The sequence below is a fragment of the Pygoscelis adeliae genome, unplaced genomic scaffold, assembly GCF_000699105.1.
Source record: "Pygoscelis adeliae isolate BGI_AS28 unplaced genomic scaffold, ASM69910v1 Scaffold413, whole genome shotgun sequence".
Lineage (NCBI taxonomy): Eukaryota > Metazoa > Chordata > Aves > Sphenisciformes > Spheniscidae > Pygoscelis > Pygoscelis adeliae.
Window position 1 is genome coordinate 2,085,469 of NW_008824403.1, and position 20,962 is coordinate 2,106,430.

Sequence of the window (20,962 nt, forward strand, 5' to 3'; positions counted from 1 at the left end):
CTAAAGTCTTGGTTTTAAGAAAACTAACTTTTCTCCTTACAGCAGAGAAGACGGACAGTGCTACATCTCTTGGTCCTGTTATTAAAAAGTTTATAGGCTAGGAAAGAAAAAAAAAATTTAAAGGTAGCTCAAATGCAGATGTAAATATTGCTCTAGCCATGATATGTTAAAGGAGAATTTCTCCTTTTAGGTAAGTGTGCAGGATAAAAGTTAACTATAAATGGAGTGATAACCAAAAGCTGTTGCTTACTGGAAGACGTGAGTCTGAAGACCTTTACTGACTGTCATTATCAGTGCTGAGAAGATTGCAGCAGTTGAAGGGAGGTGGTGTCAGAGTTTTGCAGAGTCTGCTTCCATTCTACAGATGATGTCTCCCACTGCTGATCTATGGAAATCAGTCCCAAGAGGTACACAGGTGCTGCAAAGTATCATTTAGACTGAGCTACTTACGGCAATGATGAAATGTATTGTAGTAGGCTGCTGTGAGTTCATTTAATTTCACAGATTGTAGAAGTCCTTCTCTGAGGGATAACTGTTTACTAAATCGCTAAAGCTCTTCTGGGTTTGTAGGACTGTTCTGAATGACTGAGACATAGTAGCTAGATGGACGTGGGCCAAAGTTTACACTACAGGCAAGGAGGAATTGCGTTAAATGTTGGAGTCCTGTACATCTGTTCTCTTCTTGTCTTTGTCAAACTTCAGTTCATGGAGATAGTGTAACTTTCCCCCCTCAGTTTTCTCATCTTACCTCATATGGTAGTTCTGAGAGTAAATTAATCACTTTCAGAAGCTAAGTGTCAGGTTGTATAAATTCCTGTGCATAAGAAAATCTACAGCAGTCTAATCTCTGAATGGAACTTGTTTGCAGATTTTTCTGTTACTTATTTCAGTTACTAGAATTTGATCAAAGCAAATAAATTGTCCTGGTTGACATCTTCAATTGTGTTAAATTCTTTGATACAACCTTTTAACTTCAATTTTTAGTGGTATATGATATTTGGAGTTTGTCGTGCATAGTATTTCTATTGATTGGTGGGTTGGTTGCACACAAGAAGAGTTCTTTCCTTGAAGTGTTTCTGATCGAAGTAAAGTGAATGTGCCACATGCTTAAGGCTTTGTATCGATTTATTATGACTGTTTTAAAAAATTGTACCTTCAGTAAACATTAGAAAACCCAGGTTTAAGTGCTGAAGTTTAACCTATTTACATGTAGAGATCTTCTTACAGAATAAGTTTTTAGAAGTGAGTACAGTTTGGTGCTATTTCCATTAATCTGGAAGATACTCTGTGTGTGCGTTTAGCAGTCACGTAGTTGAACTTTAAGAATCTTTAAGTTTTACATCACGACTTCAGGAAAGTGTGAAGAAATACTGCTGCTTTGTCTCAGAATGCAATGAAAGGTACTAAGTCATACTTACGATGGGGGAAAAAAGAAAGATGCTAAAGCAGATTGCTTGCTTGTGATGAGTACGACTGGTTCTTGAATTATGCTGTAGTCATAGCTGTATGCCAACGATATGTTCTTTTGAGGAAACAAAAGTTAAATGTCTAAACTTTAGAGGAAAGTTCATCTCTTGTGATTAGTCTGGTTGTGCTTGATGATCTCCTTGTAGGCGAACAGAAATTTGATTCAAATGTTCTTGTGTTAACCTCAAAAATATTTTCCAAGAATTTAGAGGAAGAGGAAAAAAAGTCATTGCCTCCTTTTACTGAGCATCCATACTACAAAAGCAAATATATCCCAGGAAGCAGATACTCTACATTGCACAATAAGGCGGCAGCCACACAGGAAAGGTTGGGCTCTTGGCACAGCCCCTGAGGGGAAATGCTTCCTTGAAAGGACCCATTGTTGCTGGATCTGGGTCTTCAGACTCCCAATTCTTCGCTAGAATACTTGCAGTTCTCTTGGTGCTGGGATGGGGCATCTTTGCCATCTCCATTATCTGACCATAATAGTCTTGGTTATTTAATCAAATAGAAGGACTGAGTAAAGTTCAGGCCCCATGTGAGAAAGGAACGTCTTTTTGGAAACAGCTTCCGTGCTCAGCTATTGAAAACTCATGCTGGGTGTAATGGCGCCATGCCTTACCCAAAGTATCTGAAACAGTTTAACTTTCTCATCCAAGACTAAATAAAACATTTCATTGTCCCTGTTGTCAGAGTCTGTGAATTCTAACCCAAGTGTCTAGTATACTCTTCCAAGAGAGGAAAGAAACAATAAGCATCTAAAATAAATGTATGCTTTATTGGATTCCCTAACTGTGGAACAGACCTTCTTTCCTTCATGGCAGCGAGGTAGGAGATCCAGAAATCTAAAAAGGAAACAAGGAAAGACTGTATTTCTGTGTGCCTGAGAGTGGGAACAAGCTTTGGGCAGTTTTGACTGTTGGTGCTTGATTTATCAGTTGAAAATTTTCATTAATGTGAATAGGTGCTGCTTGAAGTAAGATAAATGAGGTGCCGGGAAGGTTAGGTGGTGAAATGCTTGACTAGTTGTCCTTGAATGATGGCTTTCCTAAATTCTTTTCTAACATGTCTTCAACTTGTGCCTGTGCTGTTACGTTAATAGCAAATTTTTAAGTAGTCTGAAAATAGCGATCTGAAGACCAGTTAGAAAGTAAGTTTTGAGTATAGTATTGGCTATAGTACTTTGTTATCACGATGAATTGCGATACTGAGTTTATTGTTACATGTAGAATTATCTTTCCTTAATGTAGCATGTATTCTACTATAAACATTGCAATTGCTATTGCAGCCTGCAAAAAGTATACTTTACAAAGAATACACTCTACAAATGTAAATACAATTTTGGTTTGGTGATTGTTGGATACAATGGTATTCCTTAAGCCTAAACACAGAAACAAAAGCTTGTATTATAACAGAAAGCCCAAGATGGGAAGTGATAAAATAGGTATTGAGTGGAGGGCTTTGTTAAAATTTAGCTCGTGTACTTGTAAAATTTCCATGTATTCATTAAACTATTATGTCATTCTTATTGTTAGAGCTTGGTTAGTTGACTAAAGTGTTAAGCTTTGTTTGTAGTACAAATTATAACCTTAACTTCCTTCAAAATATAGCTGGAGGATTTTTGATCTTCCACAGTTCTTTTAGCTTGTAGGTCTTATCCAAACATTTATTGTACATTATGTGGATAGCTTCATATTTAAGGGTTCAGCTGCAAGCTGGTGGAGAACCGAAAATCGCAACGACTTCCATTCATGTAAGGTGCATTTCTCAGATTGAAGGTGCCTCTCAAGGAGAGTATCTTTTATGTTTATAATCTGGACTACAAACTACATAAATATTAATATGTTAAAATAATACTGAAAGCGTTACAAATAAATTTAAGTTAACACACGTGAGCTCATCCCTAGTGTATGTTGAAGTAAAATGTGATAACCTTTGTTTTTTATGGTCATAAAAATGTGATATCCCCAGACTATTGGCTAAGTCGAATATCAGGTACAAAGCGATCTGTTTCAGTTCTGAAGTGATCTTTGAGCGACATGGCTTTCACGTTTCGGGGGCAGGCAAAGACAGGGTCTCGCGCATGGTGTCAGGCTTGCCAGGTGGCGCGAGAAACCTCTAGCATTGTGCTGCAGCTCAGATATGTGGATCCCTCTGAGTCCGGGGTGTAGCGTAATCCCATCTCCCCCACATCGTGGCTGTGGTCCTAAGATACTAAGTGGAAGTTGTTACTGCAACAGCAGCGCACATCAGAGATGCAAAAACGCTGAGTGCAGGCACACCTATGTTCAGAAGCTCCTTGAAGACTGGAAGAATCCATAAAAAGGAACTTTGGAAACTGTTTCCTTGAGGAGATACCAAGACTAGTGAGTGAGGGATGATGAATCCTGATAACAGACTGTTTGGAGAGAAGATGTCGTAATGCAGATTTTAGCAGGGCATCCTTACAGCCTTTAAAATCAACTCCTAGCTTTTGTAATTGCAAGTCTGTTTAAAAATGGTCCTTTTTTAATTTTCAGTGGCTGCAAGTTCTGCCGATCTTTTCAAAAGCAGCCAGTGGAGAAATTTTAGGAAATAGTATGTTATTTTTACGGATGCTGAAATAGGATCTCTTACATAAAGGAGGAGGACTGGAAGGTAAATATGGGACTTATGTCCAAGACGCTGTGGGCAGAAGCTTTGGTTTCAGCTCTTGAAAGCTTGAAATGTTCTGTTCAAGTTTGCTTTTTTTTTGGTGATTGATCTTTAAAGTGTGCAGCATGTTATATGATACGGTTTGAGAAGAATGTGCCCCTAAATATTTTTTTTTATCTTTAATTTTTCTGATCCTTACATCATCTTAGCCTTGTGCCCTTGTCCATTTATTTATTGGTACAGCGTATTTTAAATGAAGTCAGCGTTTTAAATTCAGCTTCTCAGGTATTGTATGTGGAACTCATTGGCAGTTGGCATGGGCAGGAGCTGCAAGCTCAAGTAGTAATAGCTGATAAGACTTTTCCTTCTATTTTTATAGCTCCACTTAACAGTGTGCTTTTTCTAGAGTATGGTGTCTTAAGCTATACCTAGAACTTCTTTCCTCGGCTGCTGGCAATTCTGACATCAGATTAAATATTACACATGCATTGAAAGCAATGTATTGAATGCAAATCTTGGGTCAAGAACAGATTATTTTTTTTTTCTCCTGCTGAGAAATGTTTCTGTGGTCTGGGGGAAAGACTTCTTCATCTTTCTGGAATAATTTTGAAGAAGCATTTTCGTTATTTTTTACTGCTAGTAGCTGGATAAGAGGTACTTTTTTTATGTGCATATGGACACATTATAATGTTCAAATTTTGAAATACACTTCAGTATTCAGAGCAACTTTTGGCATTTGGCCTGAGGTACGAGTGCAGAACTGTCTTTCAAAGCACCACTTGGATGTGCCACGTGCTCCCGTGCAGCACCTGACACGCAGCCCTTGTAGCGTGATGCGGAAAGCTGGCTTCCATGGAAGGGCAAAAGCACGCACTTTTCCTCTGTCAGTCACTTTGTAAAATTAACTGCCATCCTCTTCTGCCAGTGGTCAGCTATAGCCCGGGCTGCGTTTTCATCTTTCCTGAGAAATTGAATGTATTTTGATACTGAACGTATTCTCAGAAGATACATTCGTACCTCTCCCTGGCCTGTTATTGCTCTTCTAGTTTGAGTACTTGTTCACTTTTTAATTCCATAACTGCCAGTATGGCAGAGATTGAGCATTAGTTGGTGGTTTGCATATGCAAAGCAGTGGCTTACCTCCTGTAGGACTGTTGCATGAATGCCAAAAACTCTCACCATAACACGTGGGGAAAAAATGGACTCAGTTTGGTACCTGCTCTGAATGTGTGGGAATCGTGTGTTACTGGAACAAGAATAAGCCCTGGTGGTAAACATTGCCTTTGTAAGGTCTGTTACCTTGCTAGGTTGATTCCTTCTCATGATAAAGGGTTGGAAGTATGGCTCTAAAATGCAGAAACGTCTAATTTCTGAGTGACTGAAAATAATGTTTGGCTTTCTAGTTTCAAAACGAAACAGTGTTTTTCTGTGTTTTGACAGCTAGTCAGGATACAGTTGAAGATGATGTCTGTCTGCTATGCAACAGGCACTATCTGCAGCTAAGAATGACTGTTCAAGAGATATTTTTTTTTTAATTCAGAAATCTGAAAGACTTGCAATGACATCAGGCCATTTAGAAACTTAATTTTAACTCCAGGGCTGTGAAGTGTCTCTTAATGAAGGATATATTTGTTGTAAATAAGTTCTTGAAAAGTCTTTCAGTAGCTCTTAAAGGTACCATAATGGATCCTTTTGGACCTAGGAGAGCCAGACCGGTCACTTAGTAAGACACTAGATCAGATGTCAGGAATATGACTCATGTTTGATCTATATCATGATCTTTTTCTAGATAGGCCAATTGTTTTGTTTTGTTTTTTTGTCTTAATTCTCTTCCTGTAGACATTTACAGTGCTTGGTTTATTTAATGACAGCGATTACTTAGGGAGGTGAGGAAGATTGACTCGTATTAAAGTCTGCATATAGGTGGTTTTTAAATTTGGCCTTTTTCGTGCATGTGTCTCACTTTTCCTGTCTGCTTTGCTAGATCTCTTCATTTGCCCTTTGTGTTCTTACCAAAGCAGTGCTGGTTGATCCTTGTCTCGTACAGAAAAGCAACTGATTTCTGCAACGTTCAGGTAGTGACCAAGTTGCCTGTTGGCTTTGTAGCACTTGATCTCTAAGGGTCGTCTAATTTGGTGTATGTGATCGCTTCATCATGCTCTGTGATAAACTGTAAAATGCTGAGAGTGAGAAATGTGTGCATTTCTTAACTGCCGCCTTTAACATCGATTAGCTCCTCAAAATGCATGTTGTTGTCTTCACTCGCAGCAGCTGTAAATACAAGGAAGGGTTTGGTCAGAAGCATACATGCTTTTAGCTGGGCAGATAACATCAGGACTCGTGCATAGACCTGAAACTGTCTGCAGGCTCCTGGTGAGGCGGTTGTGGTTTGAATAGAAGGAGCTGGACCGGGCGGCTGATGCCTGGAAGCGCAGCCTCCGTGCCAGCCCGGCCACAGTCTTGCAATTGTTCGGCCACACTGGAGGGAAGAGGAAAGAAAAAAAAAAAAAGGCATTCCAAGCAGTGCCAAATTTTCTTTGATATGTTAATCTTTTGATAACAGTTTGAAAAGCCCTTGGAGACTTTTTTTAGATTTTAGACAAAATAGTTCATTTGTCAGGACTTCCCTTGTAGATAGGGTCTCAGTTATTAAGAATTGCCTCACTAGCTCATGATAACAAAAGCAAGTGCAGAGGACAGCTGCTGGACTGCTTGTTGGTAAGAGAAACTCTTTTAGTTATCTCAGGATTTTTACGGATATCTGAAAAGAATAAAATAGGGAACGTTTAAGATACAAGTTTGTAAGTTTATTTACTTGCGTATTTTAAGCAGACATATGATGACAGAGCATAAGCATATGTAACGACTTGGTAATTTCTTAATGCATATCCATGCATGGATTTTACTAGAGACTTGAGCTGTCAAAATTACATTTTCATCTGAGAAATGTGGTATTTAAATTACCCAGTGACTGCAGGAGATCTCAAAGTTTCTTCTTTTGTAGCTTTCCAGACCTTGGAGTTTTTCTCTTGAAATTATGAAACTTCCAGTTAAACTGGAAAACTGGAAGAATAAACTGATGGCAACAATGTATGTATGCTAAAGCAGAATTAGTTTTTAAGGATTATGGACTTGGGGCAAATGTTGGGGAGAACAGAGGGAAGATCTCTTTGCTTCCCACCCCCCAAATCAAACTTGAAGGGTAAAATGGCACTGCATTAGTTTGTTAATTGTGCCAAGTATTAGAAAACTGACTTCAAATAAGCTAGTAGTCCTTTGAAAGTGTGGCTTGAAGAACTCTTCAGGCATACTGATTGAGACTTACTGTAGTTCTTTAACAACATTTTCCTCAATAAATATGCCACGAGTTCACTTGCACCTTTTATACTCTTGCTACAAATGTTTATTGCCTATAAATATTTTGGTAGAACTGCTTGGTATCCTGGTGGTTTAGTCAGGATAGATCAACAAATAGATGTTGGTGTCGTAATTCAGAAAAGGTGCAACATTTTCTTTGCTGTGGGGGATACATGTAGTTTTAAGGTCTGTACACTGCTGTAATTTCTCTAGTGATCCAGTTTGTGATCTACTGTAGCTCCAAAATAATATCAACTTAAATCTGAAAGTGCAGGTGCTGTCCTACTCATAGCTACAGACTCTTCAGGACAGAGGCAAATAGCAAATGCAGTTTAACTTAATTTTGATATACTTTTTTTTACAAAGTTGCAGATTTACTGTTTAAGCTTGTGATTCAAATGTATGCTCTTAGAGGTACTTACAGTTCAGACACTGCTCAGCTACACCATTTGTTAAATTTATACCTATGTTCTAAACTGTTGCAAGTGATTTCATTTTCTTAGTCTCAGTGGCAAACAGCGATTCCTTTACAGACCTTTTTGATACTTCCTACTTTTCTGACTCTAGAATATGCTTAGCTATACAATAGTAGCTCAATGAGCAAAAATTATGTAAGTGGAGCGACAGTAACTTTCACCGTTTCCATTGTTTTTGGCCCCTTTCTTTAAGATGAATAAATAGCGCTTTTTGGTTGCTATTTTCGGTTTGTTAAAGGGGGAAAGGACTTCTCTAGCTATTCACTTCAGGGAACTTGTGCCGGAGAGAGGCCGAGTGGCAGCACTTGCATCACAGGCACTTTATATTTGAATATTCCTGAGTCCACGTTGCTTCTTGTGAGTGGATTTCAACCTCACTTCAGTTTGAGTACTGGTAAAAAATGTCGTACTCCCTTGTAGTCTGAAAAGTCCAAGGCTTATATTTAAATATTTAATTGAATATTTAAAGTATTAAAATGTTTAATTTCCCACAATATTATAGAAAGAAGTAAAGATCAAGTGCAGATTGCTAAAGTCTCTTCTGAATTGGTGAGATGCTGCTGCTGCTTTGTTCAGGCTGACCCAGCAGCCTCAAGTCACCTCCAAAGAGGGCAGCCCTGTGGAGCCCATGGCGGTGGTGTTCTAACCCCAACTTTCAGCAGGGTAGTGAGAAACAAACCCAAAGCAGTTATGTGTTTGAACTCGTGGTGATGAGCTTGGGCTGATGATGTGCCAAAAGGGATAAGATTGGAGAAAGAGTGCTGTTCTTTGTTGCTGAATAGTAGTGATTTTCATGACCCAACAACTAAGAAAAGATCTCTAACATTTTCTAAGTTTAGAGATTTGAATTTGAGTTTAATATGGAAAATTACAGGCAGTATGTGAAATATTGAGAATGTGTGTGTTAGGTGAAGGTTGCTCAGTAAATGAGTGTATAAAATAATGCAGATGGAGCTAATGATGTGAGTCAAAAATAGCCTCCTAATGACCCTCGTGTATTCCCTGTGTGATTCTACCCAGCTGTTCAAAGAACTCATTGAATCACAGGAATTATTGCGGGTGCTCTCAGTGCTGAGATTTCCCTTCGTGTTTCTTCAGACCGACGACTTGACTCTCCTTCCTAGCTGTGGGACGGCCCTAAATTAAAGCAATTGCAGTTCTCTGTCATGCTGCTGCGGTGTCCCATAAGGTGCCTGTTCTGACGTGTTGGCCATATGGAAATATCAGTTGAGATTTATTGATCTTGAAGCTGTTTGCATTTATTTTGCTGCCTGGTGCTTTCCTGTATCAAGTACAGTTGTTGCTAGATATGTTCATCGAGATTGGAGTTTTGCCTGCAGGCACTGTTTTTGATGTTGTGGTGCACTATAGCAGAGAAATGCATGTTCGCTCGAGAACAGACTAGTTCAAGTATGATAAATCTAATAATTCTCTCATGGAGCTGTGAATTCTATTAGAAGTATAATTCTGTAAATACACAAAACTTTTCCTGGCTGCATGACTTCTTGATTGAAAATGTGATTTGTACGGTGTACATAAAGTTGTTTGACATTATTAATTCAAAGATTGTTCTCAGGAGCTTTCTTAGCAATCCTGTGTAGGTTCAGGGCAGATTTTAACTAGTTTCATCTCTCTCTCTCTCTCTTTCCCAGGATAAAAAGTTGTTTAGTGATGAAAAGTGGCAATTTAAACAAAAATGTGTTTTAGAACTTGCATGACTTGTGCAACAGATAAGGAAGCATCAGTGGTGCACATCTTTTGGCTTAATTTCCAAATTAATCTGCAGTAAGAAAGGTATTCATAGTTCAGTATTGGATAGTAATAGAAAATTTTCAGCTTAACAAAGCAAGGAGTGTGTGAGCTGGTGTTTCTATCAAAGCAGACAGTTGTTACCAAATTAGCTTCCTTCCATACAGAACAAAATACAAACTGTATCAAGCACTCAATTTATGAAGTGCTGAGTTGTTTTCTACCTGTGACTGAGCCCTGTGTTGTGATGCAGTTCATTGCTTCGAGTCTGTGTTTCTTTCACTGGGACTTTGTTCAGCAGTGGGAATAGATTTCTGAGGAGACCCAGATTTGGGCAGCAAAAGAAACTTTTTCTGTTGGGTTCCTGCTTCATTTGTTGACTTAATTGGAAAGGAGGTGGTAGCTTGCAGAAAACATGTGAGGATGTGATGATGTTGATAAACTGCAGGAGTTGGGAGGAAGGATCTTTTGAAGTTGGCATTGTTGCTGAATATAAGTGCACGGATCCAGGGTCTGGCTTTGAGAGGATCTGACTTGGAGTCTGGTGATTTGATTTGTGAAAATGTTGGGGAGTTAACGACAGCAAAGAACTTGGTAATGGTTGTGCTTTTATCATAATGCTACCTAATACTAAGTATTTTAAATAGTGGCATCCTAGTCTTCAGTGGACAGCTCAGATGAAGTTAAGTGGATGGCTTTCACCTTGATTTTTTTTTTTTGTAACAGCCTTCTGTCTGAAAAATGACAGTAACTACTTGTGCTATGACAGTGAATCCTTAATACTTGAGGACTGCTTATATGCTGTGGTAGTAGGTGCTGTCTTCTGAGAGATTTATATACGTGCAGTAAATAAAATCAAAGGCTCTACAATGTCAGTGCAGAGAATGATAGTTAATCCAGGTCTTGGCAGGTGAGTGCTGGCTATTCAGTGGTTTTAACTATGGCAGGTGGTCCTGTGGAAATATGATACGGGTGTAGTAATTATAAATTGTATACAATTAACATGTACAGGTTAACATGTTAACCTCCAAGTGAAGGTTAGATGCAGTTTTAATTCCAGAAATTTAGCTTTTTGACTTGGTATCTTTGATTTTTCTTTGTTTATGTGATGTTGAAACTTCTGATGAGCCTCATAGTATGTTGTAGCCTTTTCTTTGTAGTTCTTCCCTATTGGAATAGGGATCTGTGTGCACTGTGTTCATCTCATAGACAGCTTCATATTTTTTCATGCCTTTCCCTGTTCATTAAACTTGTCATCGTAATCTATCCTCAGAGCACCCATCAAGATTTGCAACTGTGAGATATTTACAGTAAGAAGTGAACCCATTGATACAAATTGAATGGTAAAAGAATTGGAAAGAAGGGAAAAGACTGACTGACTATTAAGCATGTCTTGATTTAGAAATATTAAACTGGGGACTAAACTTCTTTTAGCATGCACTTATTTTTCTGCTCAGATGAGAAATGCACATCTTGGGGGTACGATGCCTTTCCTCTTGAAGGATATAGCCTGGCTTCTGAAAGCATCTGATTGGAGCTATTATGTATAGAATGATAGAAATGTATAATCTTGACCTACTTTTAAGCTTTTTTACAGGTTTAATTTACGTTTCTGCAATATTTCACTTGTATTCATCCAGTGTTCAATCTTAAAGCTTTACTAGAGCTCCTTGGGTCGTTACTACTGGAAACTATAACAGTGCAAATTTAAGATCTATATTAATATGTTGTCAGTGTGTTTTATATGTATGCACTTACAGAAAATAACTCAAAACAACCTAATACGTAGGTATAAAATCATAATGTTGCTTCAATTTTTAATTCTTCTGTTGTTAAAGGTCTTCCATATCGCAAGTCGAGAAGTTCTATATCATGCTAAACATGGAGAAAGAAGAAAAGAAATTTGTCAATAAAGCAGAGGAAGATGAGATGGTAATGAATTCTGTTCGTCTATTTTTATACAGTGAAAGAAACACTTTTTCATTGTTTTCTCTCTAAATAGGGCATATTACATCAGGAAGTGGACTGTCACAGTTTAAATCAGTTTAGCAATTTTATAAGGTTATCCTTGAGAATATTTTTTGGTATTAAGAAACCTAGTCTTGGAATAGGGAATGTTTTTGAAAGCCCTTGCAAAGGTGCTGGGTTGGCTACATTGAGGTCAGTAGTGCAGTAGATAACAGATTTTGGTACTTAACAACTTTTTTCTTTAAAGGAAAATGGAAGCAAAGTGTGGTGCTTTGTGTGTGGTTTTGGTTTTTTCCCTTCAAATCCTGGAGCTTTTTTCTTGTCATTTAAAACAGGTTAATGCTCCATGATCTGACTGTACTCTGCATACTCTTGCATATTCATATTTATGCAGATAAGACCCACTACCTAAAGCGTGGCAAGCCGTTCTATGGGTATTTGGTAGCACATAAACTTTGCATTCTACTGCAGCAATGATATCTCTTATCATTTGTCCTGGAAGATTTGACAGGAAAATAGTGGCAGCTGATCTCTAAATTTCTAGCCCATTCTAGAGACAGCAGAAACTATTTGGGGTATACAGGGATTTTTGTTTTTAAAAATAGTGGATTCCTGTGAATTGAAGTCCTTGTTCTATCTTTGCACGCTGCTAGGAAAAGCTGCTCTTCACTAGACCAGCTCTAAAACGGAGAGTAGGCAAATACACCTTACAACAAAAAATGAAACTGAGATGCTTATGGTCTGATCACTAAAACAAATGCTTTTCGGAGGAAATAATTTTGTTTTGCCCCAAGAGAAGATGAACCTCTCTCACTATCTTTCACCCACTTGTTTTTATTGGTAAGGAGTGAATACTGGCTCCAGTGTTTTGAGGGTACCAGAGAATGGGTTTTGTCTCAGTTTTTTTTGTCAGCTGAGAAGGCTGCAAAACAAACTTGTTGAAAAGCCTTTTCTTAGGAAAGGAGTTTAAACAATTTCTAGTACTGTTTAATGACGAGTACAAAAAAATTTGCAAAAAGTTGGTGTCAATATGAACAATGTGGGTGGGACTCAATGGGAAACTTCATTGCCCTTTTGCAGCAGGAAATACAATCTAATGACGGAATGTGAAACTCAGGAATATAACACAGCATTTAGTAAGTCACTGAATTATTTTCTGTTCCTGGCTGTCATCAGGTTAAGTTGGTATTTGCCTTTGACCAAGGCACACTTAATACTTTGTGGGTTTTTTTTAATGGGAGAAGAGGATTTTTCCAGGTGGTGCAAGTTACAGAGCTTTTGACAGTGTGGCTTGCAGTTTCTAATGTTTCACAGTACCATTTCTTGTTAAATGGCAGGCAAAATAAGCCAGTTTCTCTACTAAAAAGTGGTGTTTGATAAATATATTTACAGGCTTGTTTAGAAAGTATGAAATTCAGCTGGCACCAGTAATTAAAAATTATGTATGCTAGCTAATCAAATGCTAGAGTGGTAAAATCAGCATTTGGCAAAACTACATATGCTTTTGCTCTTAAATGCTTAGCTGACTTGTGCTGTGTCATGGTCAAAAATTCGGTTGTTCACTGAGAGTTAAGGCAGGTTGTGTTGCAACCTCAGTCCTTCAGGGAGCAGTGCAGAGAGGAGACAGGTCCTGCAATGAAATGTTTTAAACAATGTGCATGTTCTGCCTTTGTCATGCCTTTATTGATATTTGTATTTCTGACCGAGCAAAACAGTGTTCCCTTTCGTTGCCACTCCATCATGTATTAAGTTTTTTTCCCTTTCCCTTTCTTTCCCCCAGAAAAGAAAAAGGTAAAAATTACTTTGAAATTTGCTTTGCTTTAAATACTGCACTTTATGAAAAATTAATGTTGGCTTCCTGAGCCAGAGTAATTAAGAGGTTCATTGTTACTTGTTTCTCTGTTTCCATGCAGGAGATCTATGGCTATGATCTATGTCGCTGGAAGTTGGTGCTAGTTACTGTAGGAGTGATTTGTTCTGGTGGCTTTCTTCTCCTCCTCCTCTACTGGATGCCTCAGTGGCGCGTGAAAGCAACATGCAAAAGGACTACGCTTAAAGACTGTGAAGTGGTTCTGCTGAGAACAACTGTAAGTCTATAGGAGGGTGCGCTTCTCCCAGTTTGACGTTGTTTCGCGTGCCTCTTGCTGCTTGCTAAAATACACAAATCCTTGCCTGCAGCGTAGACACGATTTTGTTTTACGGCACTGCAGAACTGTGCTCCTTGGTACTGTACATAGCTTTGCTGCCCATATGGGAAGACTGACAGCTGTTTGTGGAGGACATAGCAAAAAGAAAGTCTTTGCTTTTGGATTTTTATATGAACAGATACCTTGTTCATATAACATGGTAACACGGTTTTCAGGTTTTTCCTCCCTTGTTCAGCAAAGAAACATTTGTTGAATTAAGGTGTAACTGTGGACCCAAGTGTGGTTTGATCTCAAATGATTTTCTTCCTCTACAATTGCTGTGTACAGTCCCTGGTTATGATCTTGTGTTAAGTCCTCAGTTATTTGAAGTTGCAGGGTGGGTGCAGCTGAATGCATAGGTATCCCATAGTTCCTCCTACTACAGAACAACTGTATTAAATTGTGGCGGGCTGAAGATGCCAAAATTCAAGTACCAAGACTCATTGCTTAAAAAAAAAAAAATCTTTCAGTGCAAAAAGTATGCTTTAGAATTGTGGAAAGAAAATGTATTCTTAAGGTAGCTGATATTAACTTGGGGATATTTTCTGTAGTCATGTATGGGCTCTGCTAATCTGTCATCTGTTGTTGACACATTTTGCTACAGCTATTGTAGTAAAATGCTGTTTAAATGCTGTTTCAACCATCTCATTTTTTTCCCTTTTTTTAAGGATGAATTCAAGATATGGTTTTGTGCAAAGGTTCGCATCATGCCTTCTTTGGGAGCCAATCCTTTACAGAATCCTAACCCTATTGTTCACAAGGTTTCAAATGGCCGTGCTGTTCATTTCTGTGAATCTGCTGCAGAAGAGAATAAAAATGATTTGAAAAAGTATTTGCCTGTAAGTAAACCTGCAGTACTACGCTTGCTAATTTTCAAAGTATCTCAAGTAGTATCTAGAGTAAACACACGTAATACAGTACATGTGAGCTGCTACTTTTGTCTAAAAGGCTAACTCATTCTTTGGGTGGAGCACAGATCTTTTCCTCAATAACCTGTTACTAGAAATTGTGGAATGCTTGAAAGATTACTCAGAAAGAAAAGTGTTCATTTTTCAGTGAAATCTTTCTAAATTCACTTTCTATCGCTGTTCAGAATAAAGTCATTCAAAAGAGAGATGTTAAGCGGTGCTAGTTTAATATCTATGTCTGCCCTTGCAGATTCGTTATTTCACACATCACAGCGTGAAGTATTTCTGGAATGATTCAGTTCAAAGTTTTGGTGTTGTACGGTAAGAATACTTTTTCTGTTGTGCTTCAAACTGCATTTTTTTAAAAATACAATAGCATGCCTAAGAACATGGTGAAAATTCGTATCATGTTCTGACCAGCTGTCTTAGCTCATTGAGTCTTTGTTTGAAACACAGTGAGAGCAGGGAGATTTTAACTCGATGTGACTTTAGAAGGAAGGTATTTGTTTAATCTACCTTTATAGAGCCTGATTCGTATAGAGTGACAGGCTGCATGCCTCTGCAGGCTTTTTGCCTGTTCTTGGAGTGTTATTTGAGAATCAGAGCACCTGTTTATAGACAGTAGTTCTCCTCCTAAAAACTCTTAAAAACTTTCCTTCTGATGGAATAACTTACATTTTTTGCATTGCTGCTGAGCTAGACCCAAAAGCAGTATCTAGGAAGATTCACCGAATACCTTGTTGCTCACTTTTGTGTAGGTCTGCTGCTACATTTTAGTCCAGTTGACCTGAATTTGATCCCTCTTTTGTTACTCTTTAGTAACAAAAAGAGGTCTCCTGCATTGATAGAGAAGGTCTTTTAGTGGGCAGTCCTAGCTGCGCTCACTGAATGTGATGCGCTGTATTTTCTTTTATCCAGCAGCGCTGTTGCATGACGTTAGGGTTGAAGAAAAAGGTTCTGTTTTCTGATGCTACTGCTAAGGCCTTCTTGTAGTGCTAACAAGTTAAATGAACACAGGCTTCTCTGTTTTTGACAACTGCTTGTTAAAATAAGTTCAGATCAGAAATGAAACCTCTTTTTAACTTAAATCAATGTTCACTATATTGAACCGTCATGTGGAAAAGGCCAAGCACTACATATAGAGAAAAATAATGACCGAAGGAAAGAGAAATAGCCAAAATTTCTGTAAGAAGAAACATACTCTGCAAATGTCTTATGTTTTCGAAAAAAGTGTGTGCCAATAGTATGGAAATTTATCAGCAATGACAACAATTTAAAGAAATTATCATAATACAAGCAGTTACAAAACTGAGCACTCCTCCTCTGGGAGGGTGGAAATGTCTCAGTTCACATGTAAATAATTAAAAGCTTTGTATGCATTTTTTATGATAAGCCTCCCATGAATTACAGTGGTGCAGGTAGTGACGCTTGTCATTTTGCATTACTGTTTTCATGCCTCTAGTGTTGCTAATTTAAACTGTTCAAAGGGAATATTTCCCACAGATGAGACTAAAAAAACTCAAAGCTATACTTTTATGCTAAGAACAGGTATGGGAAAAAATCGTACGACTCCACACGCTTAGAAAAAAATGTTGTTCCTTAGCATTAAAGCAGTGACTTGAAACCTGACATTTGTTGGCTGTTTGACTGTGCCTTTTGATGTTCTTGTGATAACTCAGCCAATTTATAAGCCCCGGAAAAATCTCAGATATGCCTGTGAAGTTATGCGAGCATTTATTCAATCACATTCTTGCTGATATGCCAAACTTTCATTTGTTTGAAATGAAATGACTGAGCCTGACCACTTGTTTAGGTAGGTACTATAGCTGAGCTGGACACCATTATTTAGCGATTGGATAACAAAGAGGAGAAACAGCTGGATCTGAGACATACTTGGTACTGCAGAGTACTAAGTCACTTTTGCACAAGGTCAAATAAGAATGAGAGTTTGCTATAACTTTTCTCTAAAGTGAATTAGGTATGATCATGTAGTGAAGTACTAGAAACCACCTGCGAAATAATAGCTGAACTTATGAATGATAAATATTCTGAAGTCTTAAAAATTTGTCCTTCATTGAGATACTTTTTCTTAATCTGCTCTTCAGTTTGTCAAAACCAGAAATCTGTATTACCTAGTAACATGGTAGAGAATCAAGTTAATATTTGTAAAGAGACGGTATACGAGACTGAGGGCTTTATAGTAAAATCTGTAAGGCAAGCCACACAGTTGTAGTTGTGATCTAAGCACAATACTGCATCATGAAGATAGATTCACTCTGCAGTTAATTATGCAAGTATCCAGAGACAGAAAAGTTGCATCACATAATTAAAGACTTAGCACAATACAGAAGGGAGGCAAATTAAGATTTCTTGGGCAACTAATTCGGTTATGAGAGCTTGACTTTCCTATCATTGTTCTTTTTATAATAATGTAATATTAAGATCACTGTTTTAAGCACAGGAAATGCAAGTGTAATTGTTCTTAAACTAAATCAGACATAGCCAAAGAGGATGCAACTTTGACCTTGTATGTCTGTTTTGTTTTAGCTAGTGTCAACTGAATCCCTGAGTGACTTGATGAGTGCTTTATGTAATAAACTGTGTGCACACAGGGGTTTTTTTTTTAAATGCCCTGGGAATTCAGTACTGTAACAAGCAGATAAAATCCTGCTAGAAGCTTTGTCTTTGCATGGACATTACGCACATAGGTATGCATATTTGCATAAAAAGCACTTAGCACACTTCTTAAACCCGCTGTTAAATTCCTTTTTGTGCAGGAAAAGAAAAATTGCATCATTTGGGACACAATGGGAGGAAAGGCGCAGTTATTAACAGGGCATTGTATACTTATTAATCTAAAAATTGTAATTTTAAAATCCTTGAACTTGAAAATTTTTAGGGAAACCTTGTAAACCTGTGGCCAGATTAACACATTAACATTTTCACCTTCTGTTCTTTTACGAGAAGTTGGCGGAAACATGGTCCTAGCCTTTGCAATAGTGAGGATGTTTAAAGCTTTCCCTGTGTCCTAGAGAATGGAAATAATTGTTACTATATATGCACAATAAAGAGTTTTTTCTTCACTGGGACAACTCTAAATTGTCTTTTTAGTAGATAACTTAATAAATATCCCATATAAAAAAGACTCGTGTTGAATAGTGCTGGTTTTGTCATGTCATCTGTGAAAGCCTTTTGGAAGGTAATGATATTTTCCTGTGCATCCAAAGTATGTCCACTAGAAAATGCCTGGATATTGGGCATGATATGTCCGACTTACTGAGTTTGGTAGTTGAAATGATCCCATAGCTGTAAATATAACGATGATTCAGGTGTGCTTGCTTATCTGCAGATCTTCTAAATTATAGCATTTACTTTCACAGCATGTAGAAAAGTCCTGTGAAGATGAGTCTTCCAGTAATAAGGAAGTACTTAAAATGTAGACTGTACTTTACCTAGTCATGGATAAAATATTGATAGCAAGATGAGACAAATGAAGAAAATTTGAAGAAATATTAATCCATATTGATTTCATACAATGTTTTAGGAAACTTGCTCACTTTTTCTTTTTAGAGGCCTTTGAATACTAGTTATGCTAGTATTTTACTTAATTTTTTAAGTGTATCTCCATTTTGATTGAAATAGATACGACTATCCTACAGACTAAGACGCGTCAACAAGAGGACTGCTTTTAACATCTCATTGGTATCTGCAGTTGTGACAAAAATAGCTAGAAAAACATTAATCCGTAGACTTTGTTCTTTTATAATACAGTGTAACTCTTGGCAAAGACCTAGCTCTTTTGAGTTACTGAATACTTCATTTTAAATATCAGGTTTCTTAAATAACTCATTGACTTTTTCCTTTAATTAGTGGTCTAGATGAATCTACATTCTGTTCTTCAATTCACAATGAACACAGCACAGGACTGACAAAGGGAATGCATGATTACAGGTAATATTACAGTATTTGAGGGAAGAATTGTTTTCGTTCCGTTACCTGTTCTCAAAGTGTTAACAAAACTAAAGGCAGTTGAGTGATTAGTGTTTACAGACAGGCTCTTACATGTCCTTCAAAGAAGGCTGTTAGATGTATGAAATTCTTGTTTTTCTTACCTGTATGTTGGGTGGGAACTAGTCTCTGATATTGTGTTGACTGACTTTTCTCAAACTATGCTGACCGTGGGAATTGGAACTATTGCTTAACATAATTCAGAATATATTTCTGAAATTGTATTTACTACCTAACATTTTGAAATAAAGTGAGTGTACAAAAAGAATAGCAAGCAGTTACATTTTCAACCACGTTGGCAGGTATACAGTGAAATTTGGCAGCTGATGTAAAACAAAGTAGTTATTTTTTCCACATAACTCACCTTTAAGTGACAAATGTTACCATAACATACTGTTACCATAACATACACGCTGAAGGGCGTGTATGGGTTCAGAGGCAAATGGACTGATTCCCGGTGGAAAAGTCCATCAGGAGTTCTTTAGCTAGAAAGATGCTATTTTGTCTCAAGCTGCAGATTGTTGAAGGCTTGAAGGGAACGCTGAGGGAGATCATGCTACTGCTTCTTGTTTTCTTTCCCATCCTTGGCTAGTGGTCATTGTGAGAGAGGGGATAGCGTGCTAGGTGGCTAATAAGGAACATTGGATGCCAGGAAGCAGCAAACCTGGCCTAAACTGTAACTAATTTCTTATTTTAGGAAGATCAGGCTGAAACTTCCCAGGTCTCAGGACCTTGGCTTCAATTTTAAAAGCTCAGTTAATATCACAGGTGTGTCCTATAGCTTGCATGGATCTGTCTCTGGTTGGTTGGGGCTAAATGTGTTCCCCACTTTTTCTTTTAATTCTGGTTGGCAAGAAATAACTGGGGAAAAATACTAATTTTTTAACGTGCTATTTTAGACTAACGGTGTAAATATGCCTGTCAAAGGACACAGCTGAAGTGCATAGGTAGAGAAGAACTTAGTCGAGAAAAAACCTTTAAAATGTAACTTTAATGGTACATAGTTCAGGGATTTCTTAGTTCTCAAATGTGAACAGCAAGCTGGAATATATATTGTGAAAATGTAGATATGTCCTTAATTATTGGTGTTCTAATTTATTAATACACTACCCAAACTAGAATAGTTTGAGTTCTGTTGCATTCCTGGCTGGTTTTTTCCAAATGAGACCTTCTTAGAGTTTAAAATATGGAAGCATCCGCTTGCTCATCATTCCATTTTCTGTCAATTTGTGTCTCTTCCTACAATAAAAACCTTTTCCTTAAGATCATCCTTTAAGGGCTTCTTTATGTCAATGTCATTTAACCAGCTCAGATCCCATCAGAGATGAGTTTCTTTCCCCCCCCCCCCCCCCCCCCCCTTCTTTTTTGCATTCGTGTTGTAACTCCAAGCAAACGCAGGGTTTGTGGCAGGCACAGTATGCCCAGCGAAAGGATGAGTTTGCCTCCCAAAGGAGGTGCTAACTTACGATACTTTGATCATGCTAAGAATAAAACTAAGATACGGAACCATGAAAACAGTGTCTTACTGCAGGGTAAGAGTTAGCACTTGTTTGAGCTTAAGTTAATGAGAACCCTATGTTGGCTTTCAGAACAACGTGTTTAATAATAACATTGGACCTATACACAGTTTACAGGGAAACCTTACTATGAAAGAACCTAAAAATTAAATTACAGTTTAAATTGAAGTATAAAATAATTATCTTTGTATTGGAACATCTCGCTGGGTAAATGTTTTCTGATAAACATCTTTTGAAACAGTATGATAAATAAAAGGGACCACAGATTAAGTAGTATTTTATACTTTCTCATATTAATGGAATTACTTTAAAGTGAATAAGACTTCTAATAAAAACTTTAACTGTCTTTTGATATTTTTCTTTTTTTAATGCAGAAAAGCATTCTATGGAGTAAATGAAATTGCTGTGAAAGTGCCTTCCATTTTTAAGCTTCTGATTAAGGAGGTAAGAGCTCTTCTTTAACAAATTTAAAAAAAAAGTATATCATTAAAAGTTACTTTAACTACAATGACTATTGAACTGGTCTTCAAATAATAATGTAAACGAGAAACCTTCCCCCAGAGCCCAGCACTGTAAAGCAAAATGATATGGACCTTTATTTTTGAGGTCTCCAAACTTAGGAGATCTTAGCTTGTAAGCTCTTCAGAATTCATGACCTGGTGTCTTAGCAAGGACGTTAGAAAATGTGTCAG

General features: G+C 37.6%; 1 protein-coding gene across 1 annotated transcript in view; it reads left to right on the forward strand.

Moving 5' to 3' along the window:
• The window catches only part of ATP13A3 (ATPase type 13A3), a 61,299-nt gene that overhangs the window by 10,361 nt on the left and 29,976 nt on the right, over positions 1-20,962 (forward strand). Inside the window, exons 2-7 of the mRNA XM_009320401.1 lie at positions 11,522-11,615; positions 13,565-13,738; positions 14,506-14,676; positions 14,996-15,066; positions 18,616-18,696; positions 20,645-20,714. Of these exons, the coding sequence (XP_009318676.1) occupies positions 11,522-11,615; positions 13,565-13,738; positions 14,506-14,676; positions 14,996-15,066; positions 18,616-18,696; positions 20,645-20,714 (661 nt within the window). The remainder of the gene's footprint in view (positions 1-11,521; positions 11,616-13,564; positions 13,739-14,505; positions 14,677-14,995; positions 15,067-18,615; positions 18,697-20,644; positions 20,715-20,962) is intronic.